At 42.7% G+C, this 26,605-nt stretch overlaps 1 protein-coding gene across 11 annotated transcripts; it reads left to right on the top strand.

The window, feature by feature from the left end:
* The first annotated feature begins 7 nt into the window (after positions 1-7).
* SGO1 (shugoshin 1) lies at positions 8-22,584 on the top strand. 11 transcript variants are annotated; one of them, XM_039522117.1, is made up of 11 exons: positions 200-214; positions 2,593-2,696; positions 5,820-5,968; positions 6,052-6,248; positions 8,156-8,260; positions 10,099-10,172; positions 11,260-11,426; positions 14,126-14,986; positions 17,356-17,535; positions 21,426-21,612; positions 21,834-22,584. In XM_039522117.1, the coding sequence occupies exons 3-11, from the start codon at positions 5,827-5,829 to the stop codon at positions 21,973-21,975; spliced, it is 2,055 nt and encodes a 684-aa protein (XP_039378051.1). In that variant the 5' UTR covers positions 200-214; positions 2,593-2,696; positions 5,820-5,826; the 3' UTR covers positions 21,976-22,584. The 11 variants fall into 11 exon arrangements, with proteins under 11 accessions (XP_039378050.1, XP_039378057.1, XP_039378056.1 ...); XM_039522116.1 differs by lacking the exons at positions 200-214; positions 2,593-2,696 and adding an exon at positions 8-139; XM_039522123.1 differs by lacking the exon at positions 2,593-2,696 and having other exon boundaries at positions 84-214; positions 10,105-10,172.
* Positions 22,585-26,605: the final 4,021 nt, after the last annotated feature.

The raw sequence follows: 26,605 nt of genomic DNA, 5'->3' as shown, positions 1-26,605 counted from the left end.
CCCTTGGTTGCGCGGTGACGTCACGCATAGCTTGTCGCGGGACGTCCAGCCAATGGGCGGAGGAAGCGGAGAATTTCGAACTAAGAAGATTCCGGAAGCGAGGAAGGAGCCAACGGTCTAAGCGCCGGAGTCCGTTAAGGTCAGGTTCGGAGATAAACGAGAGCGCGCGAGCGAGCAAGAAGCGGCGGCCGCTTGCACACGGCTGCGGGCCGGGGTCAGTGGCCGAGCTGCCCAGTATGCGGGAGAAAGGCCGGTGGATGGGGCCCGATGGGGGAGGGGACTCACTTCCTGTAACCCCACGGGCAGGCCGAAGCTCTAGTCTCTGCCCGGGCCGCGTAGGGCCCGTGGGGGAGGCGGGTTGGCGGGCGGGTTAAACTCGGCCCGGGCGCGGGGACAGGCCGTGATGGGCGCTTGCGGCGTGCGCCAGTTGTCTCGGGTTTGGTCTCTTCCAGAGCTGCCCCGAGAAGGGAGGGGTCACACGCTCCGAGCTGCTCTTAGATCAGGGGTCTCAAACTCAAATGACCACCAGTACATTGACCTGAGGGCTGCATTACTGACACCTCCCCCCGTCCTGCCCTGTCGGCCCCGCCCCCACTCCATCCCCTTCCATGAGGCCCCTGCCCCCCCTCTTCCCTGCCCCCATTCCAACCCCTTCCCTGAAATCCCCACCCCAACTCTGTCCCCCAGGGGGGGTGCAGGAGGGGTGTGGCAGGGGCTCAGGGCAGGGAGTTGCGGTGTGGAGTGCAGGAGGGATGAGGGGTGCAGCAGAGGGCTCAGGGCAGTGGGTTGGGGTGCAGGAGAGGTGTAGCAGGTGGTCAGGGTGCAGCAGAGGGCTCAGGGCAGGGGGTTGGGGTGCAGCAGATGGCTCAGGGCAGGGGGTTTGGCTGCAGGAAGGGTTTGGGGGGCGGGCTCTGGCCCAGCGCGCACCGGGGGCAGGGCAGGCTCCCTGCCTGCCTCCCCCGCACCGCTCTGGGAAGTGGCTTGAATGTGGGGGAGCTGAGGCACAGGTGTGTGTGGCTGTTGCTTCAGGCTCCACCTCCAGCATCTCCCATTGGCTGGGAACGGGGAATCATGGCCAATGGGAGCTGCTTGGGGGTGGTGCCTAAAGTAACATCAACATACACCCCTGTGCCTCTCCTCTCCCGGGTTCTGTCTGCTTCCTGGAGTGGCGTGGGGGTAGGGCAGGCAGGTAGGGAGCCTGCCGTGCCCCTGGTGAGCGTCGGGCTGGAGCCGCTGTAGGTAAACGCTGGGGGAGCTGCGAGGAGCTCGCGGGCCGCAGAAAATACAGCCCGCGTGTTTGAGACCCCTGTCTCAGATACATGGGGGCTGCTTCACGGGGACTCCAGGCTCCTCTTTCGCTTTGGGGGTGGATATCCGGGGCGCTGCGCACTGAGCCCGGCTCTGACTAGCCCAAGCCCCCTCTTATCACGCACTTGAACTAGTTTGCCCTCATTTTTTAAATAAGAAAGTAAAGGTTTTTCTTCTGTCTCCCAAGACCACCACAAAATATGCTCAGTTTCACTGATCATAAGCACACGCCTCCTTTCAGTGCACAGAGCCATGTGCTGCTTTTTCAGTTTTACCTTATCACTCTCTTTTAAGGGTACATCTACACTGGAAGAAAAAGACAAAACCTTGCCACAGCAGTGAGTCTAGAGCCCAGGTCAACAGGCTTGGGTTTGCACTCTGGTGCTAAAAATAGCAATGTTCCAGCTTTGGCCTCAGACCCATTCACTTTGCTGGGTTTTGGAGGCCAAGCAGGAACATCTACACTGCTATTTTTAGTGCCAAAGTCTGTAGACCCAGTCTCTGAAGCTGACAGCCAGTGGGATTTTTTCAATATAAACATACCCCTAGGGTACCCTTGAGGGGGGAGGGTCTCAGTCCTGAACATTTACACTGCAATTAAACAACCCCTTAGCACAATGGTCTCCAAACTTTTTACATTGTGCTTTGCCCTTACCTGTAATGTGATCTGTCTGCGTCCCCCACCCCCAGGAGCTTCAGTCAGGAGCCAGGGCTCACAGCAGGTCTGCCTCCTGAGGCTGGGGCCGGGACTCACGGCTGGAGGCTGAGGTTGGGGCTGTGGTTGGGAGCAGGGCCGCAGTCAGGTACAGAGCCTAAGCCCAGAGCCAGAGGCTGGGAGTGGAACCATGGCCAGGAGCTGGAGGCAGAGCAGGGCTGGGAGATGCCCCCTCCCCGCCTCCTGTGAGGGGTGGCCTGGGTCCCCAGGGCCCCTCCCTATCTCCCCCGAATGTTCCTCTGTGCTCCTACAGTTTGGGGACCACTGCCTTAGCCTGAGCCCCATGAACCTGAATTTAGCTGACCTGGACCAGCTGCAGGTGTTTAATTGCAGCATAGACATACCTTTAGAGTCTGGGGAAGAACACTCATGAGTAGAGAGGGGCAAAGCTTTTGAAACAAATAATTTATTTGATTAAAAGTGCTGTTTCAGTTGCCCCAGTGCTATCCATGACTTTGATACTAATAGTTTGGACACCCCCACCCCAATTTTTTTATTGATTGAGGGGTGGTTAGAATCAGAGGAGGAGTCTGGCCAGAGGAGGAAATGCTGTCTCCTATCACTTTTAGCTCCATGATTAGGGAAACTCATCCAGTATGTGGGAGACCAAGATTTGTTTCCCTCTCTCCCTGATGTGAAGTAGGAACATGAACATGGGCCTCACAACTTTCAGGTGAATGTTCTAACCACCAGACTATCCTCATACTCTAATTCAATGGCTATTCAAGTCATCACTACTGCCTCCTCCTCTATTGTGAATCTAGCCCTTTAAAAATGCACAGAAATAAAATGTTTCAGGTTGAATAAAATGCTTAGTTCAATCAGGAATTACTTTGTCAATTTACCAAAAATTTTGGAATTTTTCAGTTTTGGTTCAACCCAAACTGATTTTTTTTTCAACTTTTCTGACCTGTCAGTTAACTGAAAAATCATTTATTTGAAGAGCTGTACTCTTGAGCTCCCCCAGAGCAGTTCATGAAAAATGTAATGGACCATCAACAAAACAGCAAAGTTGACTGTACACAACTGAGAAAGTAAATAAGGAAGTGTTATTTACTCCTTTTCGTAACACAAGAACTAGGGGACACCAAATGAAATTAATAGGCAGCAGGTTTAAAACAAACAAAAGGAAGTATTTTTTCACACAACATACAGTCAACGTGTGGAGCTCCTTGCCAGAGGATGTTGTGAAGGCCAAGACTATAACAGAGTTCCAAAAAAAAGAACTAGATACAGTAACTCCTCACTTAACGTTGTAGTTATGTTCCTGAAAAATGCAACTTTAAGCGAAATGAAGTTAAGCAAATCCAATTTTCCCATAAGAATTAATGTAAATGGGGGGGGTGTCATAAACAGATAGTTAAGGGTTAATATCTCTTTTACCTGTAAAGGGTTAACAAGCTCAGTGAACCTGGCTGACACCTGACCAAAGGACCAATCAGGGGACAAGATACTTTCAAATCTCGGTGGAGAGAAGCCTTTGTTTGTGGTTTTTGTATTGTTGTCCGTTCTCTCTTGGATCTAAGAGGGGCCAGACGTGCAAGCAGGTTTCTCCAATCTTTCTGAAACAGTTTCTCATGTGCCAGATAGTAAGTACTAGCTAGAAGGTGGATTAGTCTTTTGTTTGTTTTCTTTATTGCAAATGTGTATTTTGCTGGAAGGATATTTTACCTCTGTTTGCTGTAACTTATATTTTGGCCAGGGGGAAGGGAGTCCCTTTAGTTTATATATAAGCTGAACCCTATAAACATTTTTCCATCCTGATTTTACAGAGATAAATTTTACTTTTTCTTTCTTTAATTAAAATCTTTTCTTTTTAAGAACCTGACTGATTTTTTCCCTTGTTTGAGACCCGAGGGGATTAGTCTGACTCACCAGGGATAGGTGGGGGAAAAAGAGGAGGGAGAAGGTGAATTCCTCTTTGTTTTAGATCCAAGGAGTCTGAATCAGTGTAATCTCTCCAGACGACCAAGGGAGGGGGAATGGTTAGTTTCTCCTTGTGTTAAGATCCAAGGAGTTTGGATCTGTGTTCCCCAGGGAAAGTTTTGGGGAAACAGGGAGTGTGCCAGACACTGGAATTTCTGGCTGGTGGCAGCGCTATCAGATCTAAGCTCGGATTTAAGCATAGAAGGGTACATGCAGGTCCCCACTTTTGGACGCTAAAGTTCAAAGTGGGGAATAAACCTATGGCAGGGGGTCAGGTTCCAGGGAAATTTTTTTCACCAGACAAAAGACTATATTATATATACATACACACACAGTATAAGTTTTAAACAAACAATTTAATACTGTCAAGTATCAGAGGGGTAGCCGTGTTAGTCTGGATCTGTAAAAGCAATAAAGAATCCTGTGGCACCTTATAGACTAACAGACGTTCTGCAGCATGAGCTTTCGTGGGTGAATACTGGTACACAGTGATGATGATTGTGAAGCTTGGTTGAGGTGGAGGAGTCAGGGAGGGATATTTCCCAGTGAATGCCTTACTGCTAAATGATGAACTAGCAATTTGCTGAGCCCTCGAAGGTTAACTCTCACACTCTACAAGGCAGCAGGAATGGAGGGAGGGGAGACAGCATCACAGACAGGGACATGCACCATGTGTGTGTGAGAGAGAGATGCGCGTTTTCCCTTTAAGTACGCTGACCCTACTCCTAAGAACACTGCCTTATTAATTAGATCAGCTTGCTGAGACTGCAGCTGCTGCCAGCAAGCTCCCTCTGTCCTGAGCCCTGTTGTCCTGAGCCCTGTCGTGTGTCCCCCCTGCTCTATGGAAGATGGTGTAAATGGGGTGCAGGAGCAGAGGGGAGGGGGACACCCTGACATTAGCCCCACTCGTTCTCCCCCCTCTGCACAGCAAGCAGGAGTCTCGGGGAGCAGCTCCAAGGCAGAGGGCGGGACCAGCACATGGCAGTGGCGGGAGGGACAGCTGAACTGCCGGCAATTGATAGCCTGCTGGGCAGCTGCTGCACAGGGAACTTAGGGGGGTGGGGGCTGCCAGTTCACCCTGTTTCCAAGCCCCCACCAGCTAGCTGCAACGGGCTGCTCTTCCTGCAAGCAGTGGACAAAGCAGGCGGCTGCCAAACGATGTTAGAAGGGAGCATCACACAACTTTAAACGAGCATGTTCCCTAATTAATCAGCAATGAAACAATGTTAACCAGGATGACTTTAAGTGAGGAGTTACTGTATATTCATGGAGGATAGGTCCATCAATGGCTATTGGCCAGGATGGTGTCCCTAGCCTCTGTTTGCCAGAAGCTGGGAATGGATGACAGAAGATGGATCACTTGATGATTACCTGTTCTGTTTGTTCCCTCTGGGGCACCTGGCATTGGCCACTGTTGGAAAACAGGATACTGGGCTACATGGACCTTGGGTCTGACCCAGTATGTCCGTTCTTATTGCTGTCAAATGCGAAAAGTGTAAAAAACAAACCAACAACAAGCACCAAAAAACCTCTATTACTCTCAGGCATTATTTGTAGCAATAGTAGGCACAACGTTTTCAGATGGAAAGTTCTAGTTCAATCAAGCAACTGATAGTGAAGCTAAAAGTCACTGTTTTTCAAGAATCTCCTAACATCTGCTAACTATATTTAGATCTTAATAACAGTGCTAAATCTCACATCTTCTAAATATAGCTATGTCTGTGGTGAGGAATCTATTATCTGAACTCATTTGTAAAACTGGTTCAGCTAGAATGGATTTTTTCGTAGTGCAGGAGGTCATATAAACCGCTGCTTGCAAGTACATATTCTGAACTATTTTAATCAGCTCTTTGTATTTACCTTTCCTTAGGTAGAACATGGGTGGAGAAAAATGCTTGAAAAGGTCCTTTAAGGACAGTCTGGATGATATAAAAGAACGAATGAAAGAGAAAAGAAATCAAAAATGGGCAAAGTTGGGTAAAACAAACCAGGTCTTGCCTATAAAATGCAAAATAGCAAGTAAGATACTTTACTATTTTGTTTCACATTTTTTCCATAAGCTTGGTTTTTATCATTTCTAAGTATTGTTTATTTTCTTACAGCCAACAGTTCGGTGCAACTGAAAAGCTTGCAAGCAAACAATCGAGCACTAGCTCTAGCTTTGCAAGAGGAAAAAGCCAAAATGAAAGAAGCCCAAGATATCATTCTGCATTTAAAGAAAGAGTATCAGTCTCTGAAGTTTCAGATATTTGTTTTACAAAGAAAACTTAGCTCACAGCAAGCGAAAGAACCTGTTGAGGTATTTTCATTGCAATGACATCTTTCTATTCTAGTAAGAAATAGGTTGAACTTTGAAAGGCTGAATTGTGCCCACTGTGAAGGACTCTAGTTAAAATCAGTTGGAACCACATTTATTTATTAGATAGAATCTGGCTCCAAAGTGTGTACATCTGTGAAAGGATTTCAAAAACTAAGGTCAGGATTTTCAAAAACAGGTGCCTGAAATTAGGCTCATAAATCCTTATTTAGGCACCTATATAAATGGCCTGACTTTTTCAGAAGTGGTTAGCACCCTGCAACTCCAATTAAAGGTAACCCATCCTTTTGATATTTCTCTCTCCTCTCTTTCCACACTTTGATACGTTGTTTATCACCACCCGTTTATGGTTACTTGGCTAACTTTCAATCCATGAGCTGGTTTTATACATCTAACTCAATTTGAATGAGTTATCAAAAACTATTGTTAAGGTTAAGATTTTGTCTCAGTTATTTTTAGTAAAAGTCATGGACAAGTTGTGGGCAATAAACAAAAATTCATGGATGCCTGTGACCTTCCATGACTTTTACTAAAAATAACCCATGGGGGCTGACAGCTCCAGCCACAGCAGCTGGTGGCCATAGCAGGGGCTGAAATGGAAGAAGTCACGGAGGTGAATCTGTGACCTCTATGACTAAATTGTATCCTTAGCCATTGTTATTAGAAAACTTGTGACAAAACAGTTCCATTGGAAAACACTGATTCCTTGAACACAAAAGGTTTGCAAATATGGTACAGTATCAGTGAACTTTCATCAAATCACAGGCAGAGTTCCAATGGAACCCAGCTTAGCGGGATGTGGTCTGTGGCAGTCCTGTCATGTGGACTGCCCCTGGGTTTCTAGAGGATCCACAGCTCCAGTTCAGCCTTGCCATGCAGACTATCCAAGGGTCATGGACCTAAAGACTTCCAGGATCTGTGGCTCCAACGGAACCCCACCAATGTGGGCTGCCCCACGGTTGGGGACCTCAAGTTTCCAGGGTACAAAGCTCTAGGGCAGCATGCCATGCCAGGATTTCAAGGCTACCTGTGATGGAGCTTGGAAGTCCTGGGACTGGCTTCCATGGTCCACAGCTCTGGGACTGCTGTGGCATGTGGACTGCTCTGGCCAGGCAACCCCACCACTTCCAAATTCTCTAGCTGGCCCAGGAATCTGGAAACCCTGGACTTCATGGTAGAGCAGCAGACTCTGGGAGATGTTGACTGAAAACTGTTCTTGGTAGTTTTACTAGCAAGGTGAAAACAATAAGAATCGTGTCAATTTCAGGCAGCAGACCCTGGGTTCCAGGAACATACTCTGTTTCAGAACCACCATATGTATTGGTGTTTCTAAAATGAAATATTTTCTTAAATTTCTAGTTTGTGGATATTTCAAAAAAGAAAATTTTGTTCCAAAGAAAACCAGAAAAAAACAATTAAAAATTTCTACATTTCTCCCAAACCAGAAATTCACTTTCAGCCAGTTTTAATTGGTATAATGGTTTCAGGTATTTCCTAGCTGTCTAAATATCTTTACTTTTCTGTTTTCCCCCTACCCTTTTAATACTATTCAACTTCATACATATTTATAAAAGTCTTTTTTACTTAACTTAGCACCGGCATTAATAGAGCAAGTCAGGACATGTTTTCCCCCTGTGAAAAATTTTTGATTTTGGGTTTTTAGTGAAAATACTGTGAAACTAATTTTTTTCCATGAAAAATTTTTACTCTTCTTCTGCAAGCTGTAACTAATTCTCTGCTGTTTGGTTATTTTCTCTTTTCTTTGTATAGCATAGTACGCGCAGTACACTTAAAAAAGAGGGAAGTAACCTAATAGTACAAGAGAGAGTGCTACATTGCTTATTTTGAACGAATTAGAGTGAAATTGTTTGCTCTTCTCCTTCCATTAGACCAGATTGTCGATCTTGAGCAAGATTGTTTCTAAAGTTGCTCAAAACCTACTCGATACAGCTGATCTTCTTGGTCCAGCTCAGGATTTGTGTTCCACTGATCTTGTAAGTCTGGCCTGTATTTTTCTTAGATTTGCATGTCTTTTTGTGCATTGTAGTTTTATGGTTCTTGGATAGGTTTTTTAAAAGTGACTTTGCATAAGTCCCATTAACTTTCAAGGGGACCTGTGTTCCTAAGTCACTTTTGGTGCTTACAAAAATCCCACCCTTTATTATTAATTCAACACCCACAGGATATTAGGTGTTTTTTAGACAGATAAGCTAGACAGTCGTTGCCCTGCGGCGCTTACAGTGTAATTGTAGATATGAGGCAGAACTTATCATCTACAAACAAAATAATAATTCTTAACCCTTTATCAGCCCTTTTCACTTGTAGATCTTAAAATCCTTTGCAAAGAGAAACAGTGCAGAGGATAAGGTGATATGGAAGTACAGTAAATAAAGATATGTAATTACTTAAGACTGATGTATGCATATTTTAATACATATTCAGTGTGTTTTTCTCCCTTTAGCCCATTTTAAGATAGATTTTGCCAAATACTTAAATCCTATTATCCAAGAGGATACGAACAGCTATTAAAAATGGATGGCAAGGTGTTATGACTATTTTTTACAAGTTTATAGAACTACAAACTATTACAATAACATAGCAGTCAAGATCTTACTCCCACATTTTCAGTTTGACATTTCTAAAATTGGTATGTGGAGGGATACTGCACATCTCTTCGGATTCTAGGTTTTTCTAAATCTTCATTCTCAGAAAATTTTCTCTTGTTAGGTAAATTTTAAACTTTCAGCTAAATTTTCCAAGTGAGATGCAGCATGTATGCTACAAATCCTTGGTTTTATATGTGCATGCATAGATATTAATCTGATTTCCAGTTTCAGAAAAAGTATATAGGCACAGACTATATGCACACTATTTTTTTTCCCCTCACGGGTGCCTGTCTCCAACTTTGAAAACTTGCCCATCTGAATTTGCATTTTTTAACAGTTTAGTTTCTTTTTTATGACAAATTCTTCATCACTTTCCCTCCACAAACATCCTAAAGGCATGATCTGTTTAAAAAATCTAGTGCCACATTTGGCCCATCATGTTTGTAGCTTTCCTGTTGTCAAAAATCTGGAAGGAAAAGCATTGAAATCAGTCATCATTTGTTCTAATTACATCTCTACCCCGATATAACACGGATTCGGATATAATGCGGTAAAGCAGCGCTCTGGGGGAGCGGGGCTGCGCACTCCAGCGGATCAAAGCAAGTTCGATATAATGCGGTTTCACCTATAACGCGGTAAGATTTTTTTGGCTCCTGAGGATAGCGTTATATCAGGGTAGAGGTATACTTGATTATTAAAATACCATTTAACATTAAACTGTTTGTTGTTTAAAAATATACACTTCTAGGGTGACAGCTTAGATAACAAGCTTTAACAAAGGCGGTTTGTAAAAGATGGCACAATATTAAACCAAATTTATAATCAAAAAGAAAATTCTGTCTTAAAAGAACACAAACATAATTTTTTCAGAATTAATTTTGATATTCTAGTGTCTTTTAAATCATGTATCCTAATTTTTTTAAAAGTTCTTATAAAAAAAATTAAAGGCTTCTCTGTTTTAAGTCTTGAGTTTTTTTCAACAAGAGAAAAACAGTGAAACTAGTCATCCACAAGAAGCTGTCAAATGTGCAAAGCAAGGAAACTGAAAATTCTATGCTCACGTCTATCAATTATAGTAATGTGTGTTACATGTAACTATATGTACAACATTTTCAGGCAGAAATGTGATTTTTTTCAAGGTCGAGGTGTCCCTTTAACTCATAGGTTTGCTAGAGTTTTGTAACAATCTATATATTACCACTTCATCACAGTATGATTTGTTCTAGCTACAGAACAAGAGGATGTGTCCCTCAATTCTTGAAGACGATGACTCCAGTATTTTAAGACAAGCTGGTTCTCTGTAAGTGCTTTTTTTAAATGCATTAATTTTTATCTTTGTAAAGCCTACTATAGTAACTACTTAATCAGCATCCTTCTGTTTGCTCATGAAATAATGATGAGGGATAAGCAGTGATGTTTGACAGAATGTATCTGTACATTGCCATTGTCTGTTTTGAAGCAAAATCTTGGTTTTTGGAGTCCTGTTTATATGTTTGGCCAATGAAAATGTCACTTTTTTGTGGGGGTGGAGAGCCTTTCCAGGATGCGCAGTGGATTTTCTCTTCAAAAACCATCTGCCCCAAATTTTCCCATTCCCACCCCCAAAAATCCAGATCTGAGGAAAACTACTCCTGGAACATCTAGAAGCATTTGCTCTACTCAACACTTAGCTCTTGGGAGAAGGTCTTCTGCTTCTAAATGTACTCAATATCTGTTGTCCCGGGGCATGACATGAGCTCAGAAACTCTACCTGAATCCCTGCATAGCAACATAATGTACTACTAGTAGACCAGTTCATAATTACATCTTTATTACATTTCAGCACAGCTCCTTTCTCCTTCATCCACAAAAAATAGTTTCAATTTAAAAAATTGTTCAGTAGACATAGTAGTGTGCAAAGATGCAGCTGTCAGGTTTTCAAGAGCAATCTGAAATGTTTACAAATAGACTTTAGAATGAAGTTACCCACAATCCTGTACATATCACCAAGTTAGCACTCGAACTCCAGTCACCACTCTTCCAGAAACATTTTCTAGAGATAAAGATACATTTTGCTAGTGTTAGTCATTGTAAAAAACTAATCACTTTTATAAGTAGATAAATTCTCGTATTGGTAGTAGAATACAATGGTAGAAATGGGCTTAAAACTTTCAAGTTAAAGAATGTGCAAGAGTTTAATTTTAAATTTAAAGACATACCTCCTTGATGTAATTCTCAAATGAGAGGGCTGGTGTTTCATACAGAATTGCGGTGGGAAATACTTTTCCAGATTATTACAAAATATTTTTGTAGCAGGAATTAAGGGGAGGAAGCTGCTAAAATAATCAAATAAAATTAATTATCTTAAAATGTATGATTAATACATAAACTCCAACTCTTGTTCCTAGGGGACTTCCTACACATGTTCTTGTTGCAGATGCTAGCCTAGAAGGCGAAATGCTTGGAAATGAAATAGAGAATAATACTGATACAAACAATGCATCTTATTCTATGTCAGATGCCTGGCAGACCTTTAAAAATACCACTTCAGTTAAGAAAATGGCAACAAACACAGGTAACTAAACCTAGGTTTAAACTAGCGATGGTTCTTCCTCCTAAAATTGAAGTAGCAGATGAAAGTCACTTCAAAAAAGTAAGGATTTTGAAAGTGATTCCTTAAACCATCATCTTTCTTTTCCTGCCTCTGATTTTCTCTTGCAAAATTCTGACCCTGATTGGGTACAGTTAAACTGGTATGCTGCTCAGGTCATATACAGTAACTCCTTGCTTAACATTGTAGTTATGTTCCTGAAAAATGCTACTTTAAGGAAAACGATGTTAAGTGAATCCAATTTCCCCATAGGAATTAATGTAAATGGGGGGGAGGGGGTTCGGTTCCAAGGAAACTTTTTTCACCAGACAAAAGGCATTATATACATAGAGAGTATAAGTTTTAAACAGTTTTGAACAAACAATACTGTACACAGCAGTGATGATTGTGAAGCATGGTTGAGGTGGTGGAGTAATAGGGTGGGATATTTCCCAGGGAATGCCTTCCTGCTAAATGATGAACTAGCACTTGGCTGAGCCCTCAAGGGTTAACACATTCTTGTTAATGTAGCCTCATACTCTACAAGGCAGGAGGTGAGAGGAAACATAATAGATGCACAGCAGTGGCTGCAAACACTTCCCTGCAGAAACTGAATGTGGTGATGAACCCACATTATCCCACTTGAACGCACCACTCCCTGTTCCGGATGGTGCATGCACAGCTGCACAGGCACTGACCTTCCAAAGTGGTGTGTGTGTGTGTGTGTGTGTGTGTGTGTGTGTGTGTGACAGAGACGCGTGTTGCCCCTTTAAGTTCGCTGCCCTTTAAAGTAGATCAGCAAGTTCAGACACAGCAGCAGCTTCCAGCAAGCTCCCTCCATCCTGAGCCCTGTCATGTATCTCTCCCTGCCCCCACTTCCCCCTCCTTCTGGCGCTCTGTGGACATGGGGTACAAGAGCGGGAGGAGGTGGACACCCTGACATCAGCACCCCTCTCCCCCCCACACTCTGCACAGCAAGCAGGAGGCTTCCTTGAGCAGCTCCAAAGCAGAGGGCAGGAGCAGCACACAGCAGTGGTGGGAGGGACGCCTGAACTGTGGCAATTGATAGCTTGCTGGGCGGGAGTCCAGCCGCACACCTAATTACAGGGAATTTAGGGGAGCTGATGGGGCGGGGGGCTGCCGGCCCACCCTGGTTCTAAGCTCCCATGAGGACAGGCTGCTCTTCAGGAGAATCCTGCAAGCCATGGACAAAGCAGGTGGCTGAATGACTTATAAGGAAGCATTGCACAACTTTGAACAAGTCTGTTCTCTAATAGATCAGCAATGTAACAATGAAACAACATTATCCAGGATGACGTTAAGTGAGGAGATGCTGTGTATGGCAAGTTGGCAATTTTAAATAAAGTAAGATAATTAGTTTTCAGTGTCAACAACATTTTAAAATTCCTGCAACTAGACAGTAAAAAGCAGCAAATCACCAAAGGATTTTCCAAATTACCTTTTAAAAAATTCTTTCTGAGGTGGTGACCATCCCAATTTACAGCGTGTGCCTCCGTGGGAGGGCCTCACCACACATGTTGAAGCAAGGGTTATAACTCTTCTGTATGCACTCTTAACTAGAGCTTTCTCTCTTCCTCCATCACAAAAGCATATGTTAGATATACACAAATGCAGCATGCTTTCTGAAGGTAAGATGGGAAGTAACTACTTAAATACCTTCAATGTAGGATTCTGACTTCTAAAAATTTTGCAGAACTCCCCAACCCTAAAGGTTTTTTTCTGCTCGTACGAGCAGTGATAGCATTTTGGAGTACGAGCCAACCTAGCCAGCAGTAGTGGTTATGTGTCCTTGGACTTCTAACTATGAACCATTGAATGTTCCAGTCAGTCCATCGTTGGCTTAACCCTGCCCAATCATCAAACATTTGACTGAAAAATATTATACTCAAAGGGAGTACCAAGAAACTTAACATGCAGATATAGTACCACCGGAAAAATGAAAGGCCACCAAACTCAGAGGTTCTGTGATAATCTTACAAGATGTTCTGAGAGAAGCAGAATAGCAGGTTAAGTATTTTCCCTTCTTTCAAGATCCCATATGTACAAAATTCTCATTCCTGGAGCGTGTAGAATCAGGGATGTCCTAATGTAAAAACCTAGTGATAACTGGTGAAAAGGACCTCAAAATGAAGGTAAATGCTAGGAAAGGACAATTCTTTTAAACAAAAGGGGAGGGATCAGAAGGCAGCATCTCTTAAACAACTGGGGTGTTCTGAGACACTAACTTTCACTACCTACTGAATGATTTGAAAGAATAAACTAACTAGGCATACAGGCTAAGGGTTTTTTCGTTAGCATATAAACATAATTGTTAAAATGCAAACATTAAAAAAACAACCCTGACCTGACAAACAGGCATAAGCTGCTCCAAAAGCCCTCAGGAGGCAAAGTACTGAGTGTAAGCTATTTGTATCTTCCAAGACAAAACTAATTTTTCCTCACATGCTTGGAAAAAACCTCAGTAAGTCCAAGTCCAGCTATAAATTACATTTTTTGAGGCTGTGTTCAAGGGATTACTTTGATTGTCCTTATGTCATGGGTCATACTTGCCTGTAGAAAATTCTAGATTGTTCATCTTTGTTAAAAGCCTAAAATTGCCAACAAATTAAACACCTCCAGGTCCAACAACATTTAATTTGACATGTATTATCTTCTTTATTCAGAAGGACAAATATCTGATTTTCATCTGGACAACCTAGAGGCCAATCTGGAAGATACTCTTTTAGATGAAGAGGATAGGCAAGTTGGTAATATCTTACCAAAAACTGTATCTACTGGGCGTCGCTGTTCAAACAGGAAAATTCATGTGCATAATCTAGACCATTCAGAAAGGGCTTATTTGACCAGAGAATTTTGTAAACAGGATGAAACTAGACTTGAGGGAAGTCTAGAGAAAGGTAATATAGAAAATATAGAGCCAAATCTTTCTCAATTGAATGAAAACAAGATAAACATGAAGCCAATGTTGGATCAGGCAGATACATTGACTGAATTGAACTGCTCAGTTGCAGAACCTAAACTTAAACAAATTCAGCCTAAAAACAGAGAAGACTCTCAAACAAGAAGAGAGAAAGTACAAAAAGGAAAATTGGAAGGAAGTAAAAAGACTTCCAGAACAAGATCAAAAAGAGACAGAAGCCAGGAGGAACAAACTTCCAAAGTGAAACTGGATTTATCAGTTGGCTCCAATAACGCTTATGATTTTCAGTTTGAGGAGAATGTCCATATCACACCTTTCCGACAAAACAAGATGAATGATTGTGACCGTGACGTGGATGAAAGAAAGGATACATCTGAATCCGAAACACACAGCAGTGAAGGAAGTGATTCAGAAGAGAATTCTGATGACAGCCTATATGTGCCTTACAGGAGTCAATCAAAATACAGGAAGAGTTCAAATTGCAAAAATGATGGAAGTCCAGTCCATACAAGACCACGCTCTAAAAGACCTGTGGTGTACCAGCAACAGAAAACCAGTAATGAAAAAGAGACTAAGCATACTACATCAAATGAAAAATCTCTCAGTAAGTGATCTTTTTGGAAAGCATCTTCCAATTTTTTTCTATTTAATAGTGATTTATTGTTGTTTTAGTCAATTAAACAAGCTAAATTTTTTAAAGCATTTAAAACTATTAAGTTACTGAAATAAATTTCATATGATGTATTTTTGTAAATGTCAACATTTTTCCCATGGGATAAGTTCTAGTTTTAATGTGCATTTCTTAATTTCCTTTTAAACTGAGTTAATGCATTTCTCGATGGCACTTAATTTTCCCCAAATGAAATGTATTTGAAGGCGTTTTGGGGATGAGGAAGATCAGGAGGCAATATTTTTTTTATAGAAAATTAAGACCATAACAGGATGCCATCAGCTTCTAAAAAATCACACTACTTTCTTTACCTACTGTTGTTACTATAATAGAGTAATTACAGTATCTTTCAATTAAGGAGAGCAGTAGCTCTGGTTTCACTTAAATGTGCATGTTGTTTTCTGTTTAAAAGAGGACTTGACTAAGTGCTAAAATCCACTTGCTTACTTGGATTCTCTTGAAATTTACTCTGCCTCATGTGGGTGCAGGGTAGGGTTGGTGGTCCAAATTTGAAGTCATTTGAGCAAGGGGTTCCTGAGATACAGGACCCTCTCCCCCTTTTTAAAGCATTTTTTAAAATCACCCTGGTTCTAATATTTTTTGCACACACATAGGGCTCCTCAAACTATGGCTCTAATCATCCCCAATCTGAGTTTAGCCACTCAGGATTTATCTCAGTTATTGCATGACACGCACTGTCCTTTGGATGCATTATTCTGAAGTTATTTAAAGTTAAGCTAGGAATTCTGAATTGGAGCGTGATTAGTGCGAAACAAAGGGCTGGTCCACACTAAGAAGCGGGGTCGAACTAGGGTACGCAAATTCAGCTACGTGAATAGCGTAGCTGAATTCGAAGTACCCTAGTTCGAACTACTCACCCGTCCAGACGCCGCAGAATCGAAGTCCGCGGCTCCAAGGTCGACTCCGCCACCGCCTTTTGCAGTGGTGGAGTACCGGAGTTCAAACTATCGCTTCCGGAGTTCGAACTATCGCATCCAGATTAGACGCGATAGTTTGAACTCCGAGAAGTTGAACTCACCGCGTCGACCCGGCTCGTAAGTGTAGACTAGCCCAAAGAGAATGAAACATGCATGTGCAGGCAGACTAAACCTTTACCGCCAATCAAAAAATTTCCAGGCAAATTATTGTCACAGTAATTGGGTGGCTCAAGAAGACATGCTGTGATCATTGAACCACAGCTATACCCAAGCACTGAGAGCCCTACCCATGGCAGCCTTTAGAGAATGTGGGTTGTGTATGTTCCTTGCTCACTGCCTCATTCTGCAGGGGCTCGTTTGGGAAACTTTTCCATGAGACCAAAATTTCTGGTTTGAGTGATATTTTAAAGTGCCACGTGTGGACTGTGATTTTACTTTAGAAGTATTGTCAAGGAAATTAGCATTAATTAAATTGAGGTAATATGAAAGATTACAATAAGCAGTTAGCATAATGTAATCATCCTGGCCAATGGACCTGAGTGTGATCAAAGGAAAGCAGCTGCAGGATTGCTTGGTAAAGAGGGTCCTGATACACAGCTCCTCTAATATGAACAGCTCATAACATTTCCAGATTCTCTTAAGATTTTTGGTGCAGATCTAGGGAATATGGGGGGTTCTGGAGAAAGTAAGAACATGTTGAAGGGGAAATGGAGCGAGTGTAGGGAGGGAAGGTGGATCAGGAGGAGCGGGGCTGTGGCGTTAAGGGAAGATGGGATAAGTGGGGATGGATGGTAGGGAAGGGGATTAAGAGGTTGGTCTTGGGCTGGAGGGGGAACAATGGGGATACAAAGGATTATGTTATTGGCATGTTGGGGCATCTCTCAGGGACAGCGGAGTTAGGGTTATGTTTCAGGGGTGGTATTTACTTTAACTTTGTATTTCCTTGCTTTCAGAATGTAGATGACTTGAGGTTTGGGACAGGCACAAGGCGCTACTAAGCAATCTTGAGTCTGCATTAAGGAAATTTTGGGGCACTTATTTTTTTTGTTTGTTTGTTTACTTTGTTTGACAGTATTGTCAAACTCAAATTGACAGGGAGATTCCAGAGTAGGGTATAGTAGCTGAAATTCCTTTTTTAAAATTGACTACACTAAATTTAGTGTCCCCTTTTACTCATTGCAGCTCCCCTTATAACAGTTAATCTAAATGCATGAAAAATTTTATTCTAATTTTATACATAAACAATATGTAATCTTTTACATACTTTACTGATGTAGGGGGATATGTGTACTGTCAAATTTTCCATATAAAAATGATAAAGTGCACAACCCAGTGGTGGTTCTAAAAATCTGTTTAAAACTGCAGGCACTGTTGAAAATACTCCAGTGGATAGTACCTCCATGATCAGGAAAATTAACATTCAGTCAAACACTGTGATGAAAGTAGATGAAGTAAAATCATATACTCTTCTATGTGCTATGGATACAGTACCAAAAGTAGATAAGAATTCTTCCTCTGGAAATATATATTGCGATTTTGCTAAAGGTACTTTTGTTTGTTTGGGTTTTATTTGTTTGTTGCTTGCTGCTTGCCATCTTTGACTAGTTTATGTCACAGTAGCACTCTGGTCACTGACTCCATTGAGTTAGGTGCTGTACAATCACAAAACAAAAATCTCTGGAGTTCCATTATTCTTTTTTAAAGGCAATGCTCTGGAACACCCCCACATCAGTTAGTAGTTGGTTCTGTGAGATCAAACTGAAGTTCTAAAACCCCTGATGTTGATTTTTAACAAATCGTTGCTTACTGTGGAAGTTCCAGAAGACTGGAAACAGGCAAACGTGTCAATATTTAAAAAGAATTAAAGGGATGACCTGGGTAGGTTAACCTGACATTGATCCTGGGCAAAGTCATGGAAAGGCTAATATGGAATGCAATTAGTAAAGAATGGTAGCATAAATAATGCCAAGCAATATTGTGAGACAGGGCTTGTTTTCCATTTTCAATGAGTTTACAAGCTTGTTGATAAAGGTATCTTTGATATAATATACTTAAGACTTCTGAAAGCCATTTTATATAGTCCTGTGTGACATTCTGATTAAAAATTAGTACTATATACAAAATCAGGTAATCTATATTAACTGCTAGGTCTCAAAATGTAATTGTAACTGGCGAATCATCATCCAAAGGGAGCATTGCTAATAGTTTTCCGTGGCAATCTGTTATTGGCCCACTATTGTTCAATGTCTGTATGGATGATCTGAAAGAAGAATAAGACCATTGGTGGTAAAATTTGCAGATGACACACAAGTTGGTGGAGTGGTAAATAATGAGGGGGGCGGGTCAATTATGCAGCGTGATCTCGATTGCTTGGTAAGGTGGGCTCATTTGAACATGTGTTAATACCACCAAATGCAAGGTTATCCATTTAGGAAAAGAGACTAGGTCACACTTATGATGGGAAACTATATCCTAGAATGCAGTGACTCTGATAAGCATTTAGGGGTCATGTGATAGCCAAAAAAACATGAGCTTCCAGTGCAATGCTGTAGTTAAGAAGGCTACTGTGATCTTTAGTTGTTCAAGCAGGGACATATCAAGTAGAATGAGAGAAAGGTGGTATTATTTCTGAATATGGAATTAATGAGACCAACACTGGAATCCTGGGTTCAATTTTGGTGTCCACACTTCCAAAATGATGTTTAAAAACTGGAAAGGATTGAGAAAAGAGTTAAAAATTATTAGAGGTCTGGAAAACATGACTTACACTGAAAGACTTTAAGCTTTATCTGTTTAATATATCCAACAGAAGGTTGAAGTGACCTGTTCACTGTCTACAAGTACCTACTGCGGGGAAGAAGTTTCAGATAGATGGTTCTTTAATCTATCAGAAGAAGGCATAACAAGAGCCTACGGTTGGAAGCTGCAGCTAGACAAATTCAAATTAGAAATAAGGGGTGAAGTTTTAATAGGATAACTGAATTGGAACAGGCCCTTCCAAATTAGGGCCCTTCCAAATTCATGGCCATGAAAAAACATGTCACAGATCATGAAATCAAGCTATTAGAGGGGAGCCAGCCAGGAGCGCCTACTGTTCACTGGGCTTCAGCTGCTAGTCCACCAGGCTGGGGAGGGACAGGACAACTTCTTCCCCTGCACAGCTGCTCTCTGGGGGGAGAGATCAAACCCACCTCTAGGTATCTCCCCCCAGCTGCAAGAAGCTCCCTGGCTGCTGCCAGCTATGAAGGTTCCCAGCAGCACGGGGGAGATCAGACCCACCTACACCTTCAGAAATCTCCCCAGCTGCAGGAAGCTCCGTGGCTGCTGCCTTCAGAGCTGGACTCTGAAAGTAGCACAGCCCCAAAACTTGTGCAGCCAGGGGAGGTACCCAAAGGTGGGTCTGATCTTTCCCCACTCACCCCCCGAGAGTAGCTGTGCAGGGGAAGAGGAAGTCCTGTCTCTCCCCAGCTCAGCTGGGACTAGCGGCTAGGAGCCACCAGCAGGGGTGCTCCCAGCAGCACAGGGGAGATCAGACTTATCCCACCTCCGAGAAATTCCCCCGGCTGCAGGAAACTCCACGGCTGCTGCCTTCAGAGCCCAACAGCGCAGAAGTGAGGGTGGTAATACCACGACCCTCTACATCAGTTTTGTGACCCCCTTTTGGGTTGGGAATCCCACAGTTACAACACTGTGAAATTTCAAATATAAACATCCAAAAATGTGAAATTGGCCAATTTTAAAACCCGCAGACCATGAAGTGGATCAAATTGGACTGTGAATTTGGTAGAGCCCTAGTGATAATGGTGGATGCTTTATACTTATGAGTTTTAAAGCACGACTGGATACATTTTTTAAAGATATGGCATACCTCTTTATAAAGCAAAATTTCTAGTTTAACAAATATAAAGGTAACAAAGTGGGGTTTTAAAAATAAATGGCTATAAAGCTTGCATCATCAGTGAGGACCATGTACCTGCATATATTTGCACAGGGTTGGAGAAGCCTGTGGCGCTTGTAAACTCCAGACACATCTTAATTTTTGGTTGCTTTTTTTATAAGAATCTTTTCTGTGGAATTCTTTAGCTTTTCATAATTTGCCAAAGGCAGTATTCTGTGACAAGAATACACATAGCTGCTATACATAAATCACTCCTAGCTTTAGACCAATGCCTGGCAATATCAATCACAGAACACTGGAGCCTTTACTTTTCTAGGACAGTGATTAAAATGCAGCTCAGGTCAGTTGTGACCAAAAGTCATAGCTTTAGATGACTCTTGGAAGCTGGTGACACAAGTGGGTGTTGTCAGTTGAGTTTAGTGCAGCGTTTCTCAAACTGGGGTCTGTGGACCCCTGGGGGTCCCTGGGCCCTGCTGATCATCTTCTCCCCCTCCCTCCCAGCTCCTCCTGCACATTAAAAGTCCAGCAGCGTAGTGAGGCTAAGGCATGCTTCCTACCTGCCCTGGCTCCCTGCTGCTCCCAGAAGGGGCCAGCATGTCCTTGCAGCCCTGGGGGGTGGGAGGCGGTTCCTGCTTGCTGCCCCTGCCCCAAGCGCTGACTCCACAGTTCCCATTGGCCGGAAACTTTGGCCAATGGGAACTGCGGGAGCAGTGCCTGCAGGCAGGGGCAGCACGCAGAGACCCTCTGACCCCCCCACTGCCTAGGAGCCACTGCCAGAGGGATGGGCCGGTCGCTTTCAGGAGCCTCCTGAGGTAAACGCCCAGCCGGAGCCTGCACCCCAACCCCCTGCCCCAGCCCAGAGCCTGAACCTAAACTCCCTCCCAGAGCCCTCACCCATCCTGTACCCAGACTCCCTCTCAGAGCCCACATCCCCTCCCATACCCAAACTCCTTCCCAGAGCCTGAACCCCAACCCCTGCCCGGTGAAAGTGAGTGAGGGTGGGGGAGAATGAGTGATGGAAGGAGAGGGGATGGAGTGGGGCCTCAGGGAAGAGGGCGGGGAAGGTGAGAGTGAGGAGGCTTGGGGGTCCCTGAACATTTTTAAATCAAAATGGGGGTCCTGAAGTTCTAAAGTTTGAGAATCACTAGTTTAATTGATAGATGTCCCCAGAACTAACATGGTTTACTAGCAGTTAAGGCTAAGGTTTGAATGGGCATGGAAATGAAATTGCTCTCGGTTTTCCTTTAAAAGGTAGTTCATCCTGGACAAGGTTTGAAGCACTTTGTGATGTTGGCAAGTTGGAACTTTGCTTTGCTGCTCTCAAAGCAGAAGTTTTTCTTGAGAACAGATTAATTTGGTCTGCCCCACACGCATTCTGATTTACGGAATAAATCCCTTTATTAGACAAAACTACATTGATTTTTTTCTCCCCCGAGAAAACTTTTGATCCTTGTCTCAATAAGTACTGTGTTAATTAGTTTAAAACAAATAACAGGTAGCATAGCAATGCAAAAAAGTATCCTTTCAATTCTTTCAGCAGGGAAACCTGAGGCTTCTCAAACATCTCGTCTTCATCTCTGTGATGTCACCAACATCTCTTCATCATCTGGTACAAAAAGTAGAATCTCTCATCCATTTTTAAGTATTGATGAAAAACCAGGAATGCCCAGCCACAAACGCAGGTGTACTATTAATGTGAATTACAAGGAACCAAGTATCAGCAGGTTAGTATCTTATTTTATTGTCCCAGTTTAATGTACTAAAATTTTTGTACAAGAAGGTAGATTTAGGATTTAATTTGATTGGAAATAAAGGCTTTGGTGAGAACTTTAGTAATTTGAATTGCTCAGGTAAGATTGTTAAATGTAACTTTTTAAGCTGAAAACTACATTGTGTTACAGCTAAAGCTGTGCAAGAATAACTTTTTTCTAAATTAATTTGACAGGAAGCTCAGAAGAGGAGATCCGTTTACGGATATGTGTTTTCTGAACTCTCCAATTTTCAAGCAGAAAAAAGATCCTAAACACAGTTCTGTTAAAAAGGAATCTCTGTCCAAATACAATGAGGCATTTGTTGGATGTCGTTGAGAAGCCCTTTTGCACCCCCTTGTGGAGTTCTGAGGCAAAGAACATTTGGTAAACAAATTTGCTATGTAACTTGACACTTATCAAAATGTCACATTACAGTTATGCCATAAGAATGTCTTGCTCAGTCTCTGTCCTGGGTACCAGGGAAATCTAACTGTATATTTGGGTAAGCAGTGATAACTATAGACTATTTTAAATTTAGATTCCATGGGAATTTCAATAGGGCTCAGATGAATACTTTAAGATCATGAATTTAATAGAGTAAGGAGTAACTGTTACTGTGCTTGTTTGTTATAAAAGCAGTCTTGCTACCCAGCAAGTGTTTCTATTTAAACTCTTTGATTCCTGAACTCCACTGTGAAGTCCATTATCTGAAGGCATGTTGAGAATCTCTGGTGTAAAAAGATAAGCACTGTGTGAATTATTTGACTGATTACTAGATTTGTCAGTCCCTTCTTATTGTAACCCCTCACTTGATATAGCTGAATTATAGTAAATTTTGGGATTAGATTACAATTTTAAGTGAGCAAGTTTGTACAGCTATCTTGTTACTTACACAAACCTGTAGTCTACTAATGTTGAAATGTATAATAAAACTTTTAGATTTTATAAAGTCTTGTAGAGAACTTACATTCTAACTGCAATGGTTTCAGTCTAAGGGCAGGTCTACACTATGGGGAAAAGTCAAATTAAGCTATGCAATTTGAGTTACGTTAGTAGCGTAGCTCAAGCTATCGTAGCTTAGATCTACTTACTGCAGGGTCGACGAGAGAAACTCATTCTGGAGGAGTACTAGAGTCAATGGGAGAGTGATCAGCGGTCAATTTAGCAGGTCTTCACTAGACCCACTAAATCAACCCCTGGTGGATTGATCACCGCAGCGTCGATCCCACTGGTAGTGGAGACAAACCCTAAGTAAGGTTATGTCCGCACTACAGTTTATGTCAGCATAATTTACGTGCTCAGGGGGGTGAATAAATACCTCCCGGAACAACATAACTTACACTGACATAGCGCTGTTTACAATGTCAGAGAGAGAGAGAGCTTCTCCCGCCGACGTAGCTTCTGCTGCTCGTGGGGGCTGGAGAAGTTAAGCTGATGGGACAGCTTTCTCCTGGTGGCTTACAGCAGCTATATTAGAGAGCTTACAGAGGCACAGCTGCATCATGGCAGCTGGCACCACTGTAAATTCTCTACTGTAGCTGTGCCCTGGCTTAGAGGTGGTAAAGAAAATGTTAAAGCTTCTTGCTCTGACTCCAGCTGTTGGCATTTTAAGTTCCATGTGAAAGAAGTAGAGTTAGTATATAGCTAAACTGTGCAAGTCAAACCAAAAATACCAGATAAGCTATATGAGTAACAATGTATCCTGAAGCAGTCTTCAGATGCAATTTTTTTTCCAATATTAAGCTCTATTTACATAGTCTAAAGAATAGTAAGACAATAGATATGAAAGTTGTTAGGTAACACATGATTTTTAACCAAGCTGTAACACAGTTCAGCACAATTTACACAGATGAGAGTAAACTGTAGTAGTCCATTTTGGCAGCTGCCATTGGTGGGAGCTAAAAGGAGGTTCCTTGCTTAGGAGGATTTTTTTTTTTTTTTAAATCGAGATGTAGACTGTGCAAAGCTTTTCTCATTATGCAACTCCTGGGTTACCTATTGTTGGTTTTTTTTTCTCCTGCAAAAGTTGCTGTTTTCCTTTTAACAGGGTTTTACAGAAAAATCTAGCCGAACAGAAACGTACTTTCCTACCTGCTCATTTCACTTTACTAAAAATTTGCAGCTGTCACTTTCTCCCAATACAGCTGTAGTTGGAAAGCTGCCACTAGCCAGGCAGAGGGATGGTCTTCCTCATCATGGAATTCTGATACCATAGGGGTGGGGTATTCACTTTTAAAAAGTTTGTCTGCCAAATCCACCAAGGAGGATGGGGCTAGCAGAACTTGAGATGTCTCACATTAAGTGGGCAAAGTATATACCAAGTATTAATTTTTAATGTGGAACTATGTGTACGTGAAAGCAATAGCTACTGAATTAAAACATCTATTCTAAGATATCTTTTGAATATAGGACCAGCTCTTGTAAATTTCCATTACTGGAGTAAGAAGCCCAGTTCTGCCCACACCCAGGATTGCCACTGTTTCTCGATAGGATTGTAGGGAGTTAAGCAGAATATGCTCATAGCCCCTACAGATGGATTTTTTATTTGTAAAAGGGATGCCTTTAGTTGGAGAAGATACAGTAAATGTAGACTTAGTAACTAAATAGCCAGCTTTTGGAGAGGCTTCTGGGTTCAATAGACATTACAATTTGTAATCTAGCATCTTAGTGAGAAGCGGACCAAATAATGAAAAACTGTCACCCAGCATCTCCAACAATTCTTGACATAGCCACAGGACTTCCCATTTCTTAGAGGAATAGTTCTGATTGTCCACAGACAAGTCAGTCAGGGAAACAGTGAGCCAGGGATGCTTCCTCAAGCTGCCATCTCCATCCTATCTTTTTCATCAAATCATCCAGTTCCAATAACCCCATAAAACAATCTGATACAAACAGAAATCTCTCATCTTCTGGATAGGGGAGTGATAACATTGTCAGAAGAAAGGTTTTCAAGACTTTCCTCCATCTTCATTGTACAGAAGTGCATGGGGGTTGGGAATATCAGAGCCATTTTTGACCCCCCCAAGTCTCAATAAGTGGATGAAGAATATGAAAGCTGGAGCCCCTGACCTTTACCATGCCATCCCCTGTACTAGACCTTCTCGACCTCAGTGGATGCATATTCTCAGCTGACAGTACCACCTTAGACTTATGACAATCACCTACAGCAGGAAACTATCACTACTGAACATTCCCATTTAGCCGGTCCTTGGCCCCTAGGATTTTTACAGAGGTGATGGTGGTAGTAATAGCAAGACTCAGGTTCCAGGGAATTACCAGTAACCTGAACCCCTTCCTGGTTGACATCTTGATCAGAGCTCAATCGCAGTCAATGGCACACAGGGCCACATATCAGATGTTCAATCTCCTCCAGGTTCAGCTTCATCATGAGTGCAAAGAAAAGTTCTCTGGTTCCATCCATTAATTTATTTTCTTTCTCCAGAACTGTAGGAACCATACCATAGTCCTATGTCTACAACTGCTAGGACTCCTGGTGTCATGCACTGGGATCATTCGTGAGCATAATCACACATCAGAAGTCTTCAAGGCTTCACACCAAAGGTGTGGGACCACTCCCCAGAACACATGAAAGATCAAGTACGGGTTCCAACACAGATGTTCAACTCTTTACAATGGCAGTCAGCTACGACAAAGACATGTCCATCTGCTGTCAAGATTCTATAGTCCAATTTCTCGCAAAGAACATCAGCCTGGAGGGCAGCACAGAACCAAACAGCCCAGGGCCTCAGGAACAAGGAAGAAAGCGTTCACAGCATAAACCTCCCAGAGCTGAGAGAGTTCAAAGTAGGCCTGCAAAGGTTCCAGCCCACCTTAAGGAGAACCACATGCTGGTTCAAGCAGACAAGATGACTGCAGTCACATTTACTGAGTCAAGGGGAACAAGAAGTCCCACATCACACGCAGAAACAATGGCAATAATGAGGTGGGCAGAACAGTTCCTCTTTTCCCCACTGAGCAATCCATGTTATAGCAGAACTGAACCAAAAGCAGACTGGCTCAGCAGACACAGGGTCTGCAACTCAGAGTGGTGCCTGAAGGAGGAGGTTTTCAAGCTCATTGTTCAGACATTCAGTCTCCCTTCAACCGATCTAACTGGGAATCGTATGAACACTAAGAGGCCAAAATACTTCACAAGGGCAGCAGATTCCAGCTGCATGATGACAGATGCCATATTGCACAGTTGGCTGCAGAGCCTACTTCACAAGTTTCCACCCTTTCCCGTACTGAGGAAGGTGGTTGAGAAAACAAAATGAGAATGGGTGATAGTGATACTGATAACTACCCATTGGTCGAGGAGACTGGCTCTCGGAATGGATAGAGCTGATATTGGAGCCCCACTGGAAACAGGACATCCTCTCTCAAGGTCCTTTTCATCTGGACCCAAAGCGGCTTCAGCTAAGCCTGAATATTGAGAGGGAACCACTAGTGACTAGAAGGTCTTAGTCTGTCCTTCATAGTCATTAAGATATTTCTTTTGTCTAGGAGAATATAGATACTAAAAGTGTATTCCTCTGTCTGGTCCAGATTCAACAACTGGTGCCAAGAGCACAGTGCAAATTCCAGAAATCCATAATTCCAACCATTCTGGGTTTTCTCCAAGAAGGCTTAGACAAATGCCTTCAGCCCAGTACCATTATTTGTCAGGTGTCTGTTAGTAGTGTGCAATTGCAGGATTCTCTGTCTTGCTGGCAATCCACATCTAGCCAGATTCCTTCAAGCAGTCCAATTCTAGATCATCAATCAGATCACTCTTCCCAAAATGGGACCTTCCACTAGTTTTAAAGGTTCTGACAAGTCATCTCTTGGAGCCTCTGACTTCAGTGTTGGCCTATTTATCCATTAAGATTTGTTTCTTCATAGCTGTCATGTCCACCAAGCAAGTGGCAGCCTTATCTAGACAGGAGCCTTACTGCGTGATCCATGAGGACAAAGGTGGTGCTCAGGA

Source organism: Mauremys reevesii, linkage group 2 (assembly GCF_016161935.1).
Source record: "Mauremys reevesii isolate NIE-2019 linkage group 2, ASM1616193v1, whole genome shotgun sequence".
NCBI classification, from domain to species: Eukaryota; Metazoa; Chordata; order Testudines; family Geoemydidae; genus Mauremys; species Mauremys reevesii.
This window is presented reverse-complemented; position numbering and strand designations above follow the sequence as displayed.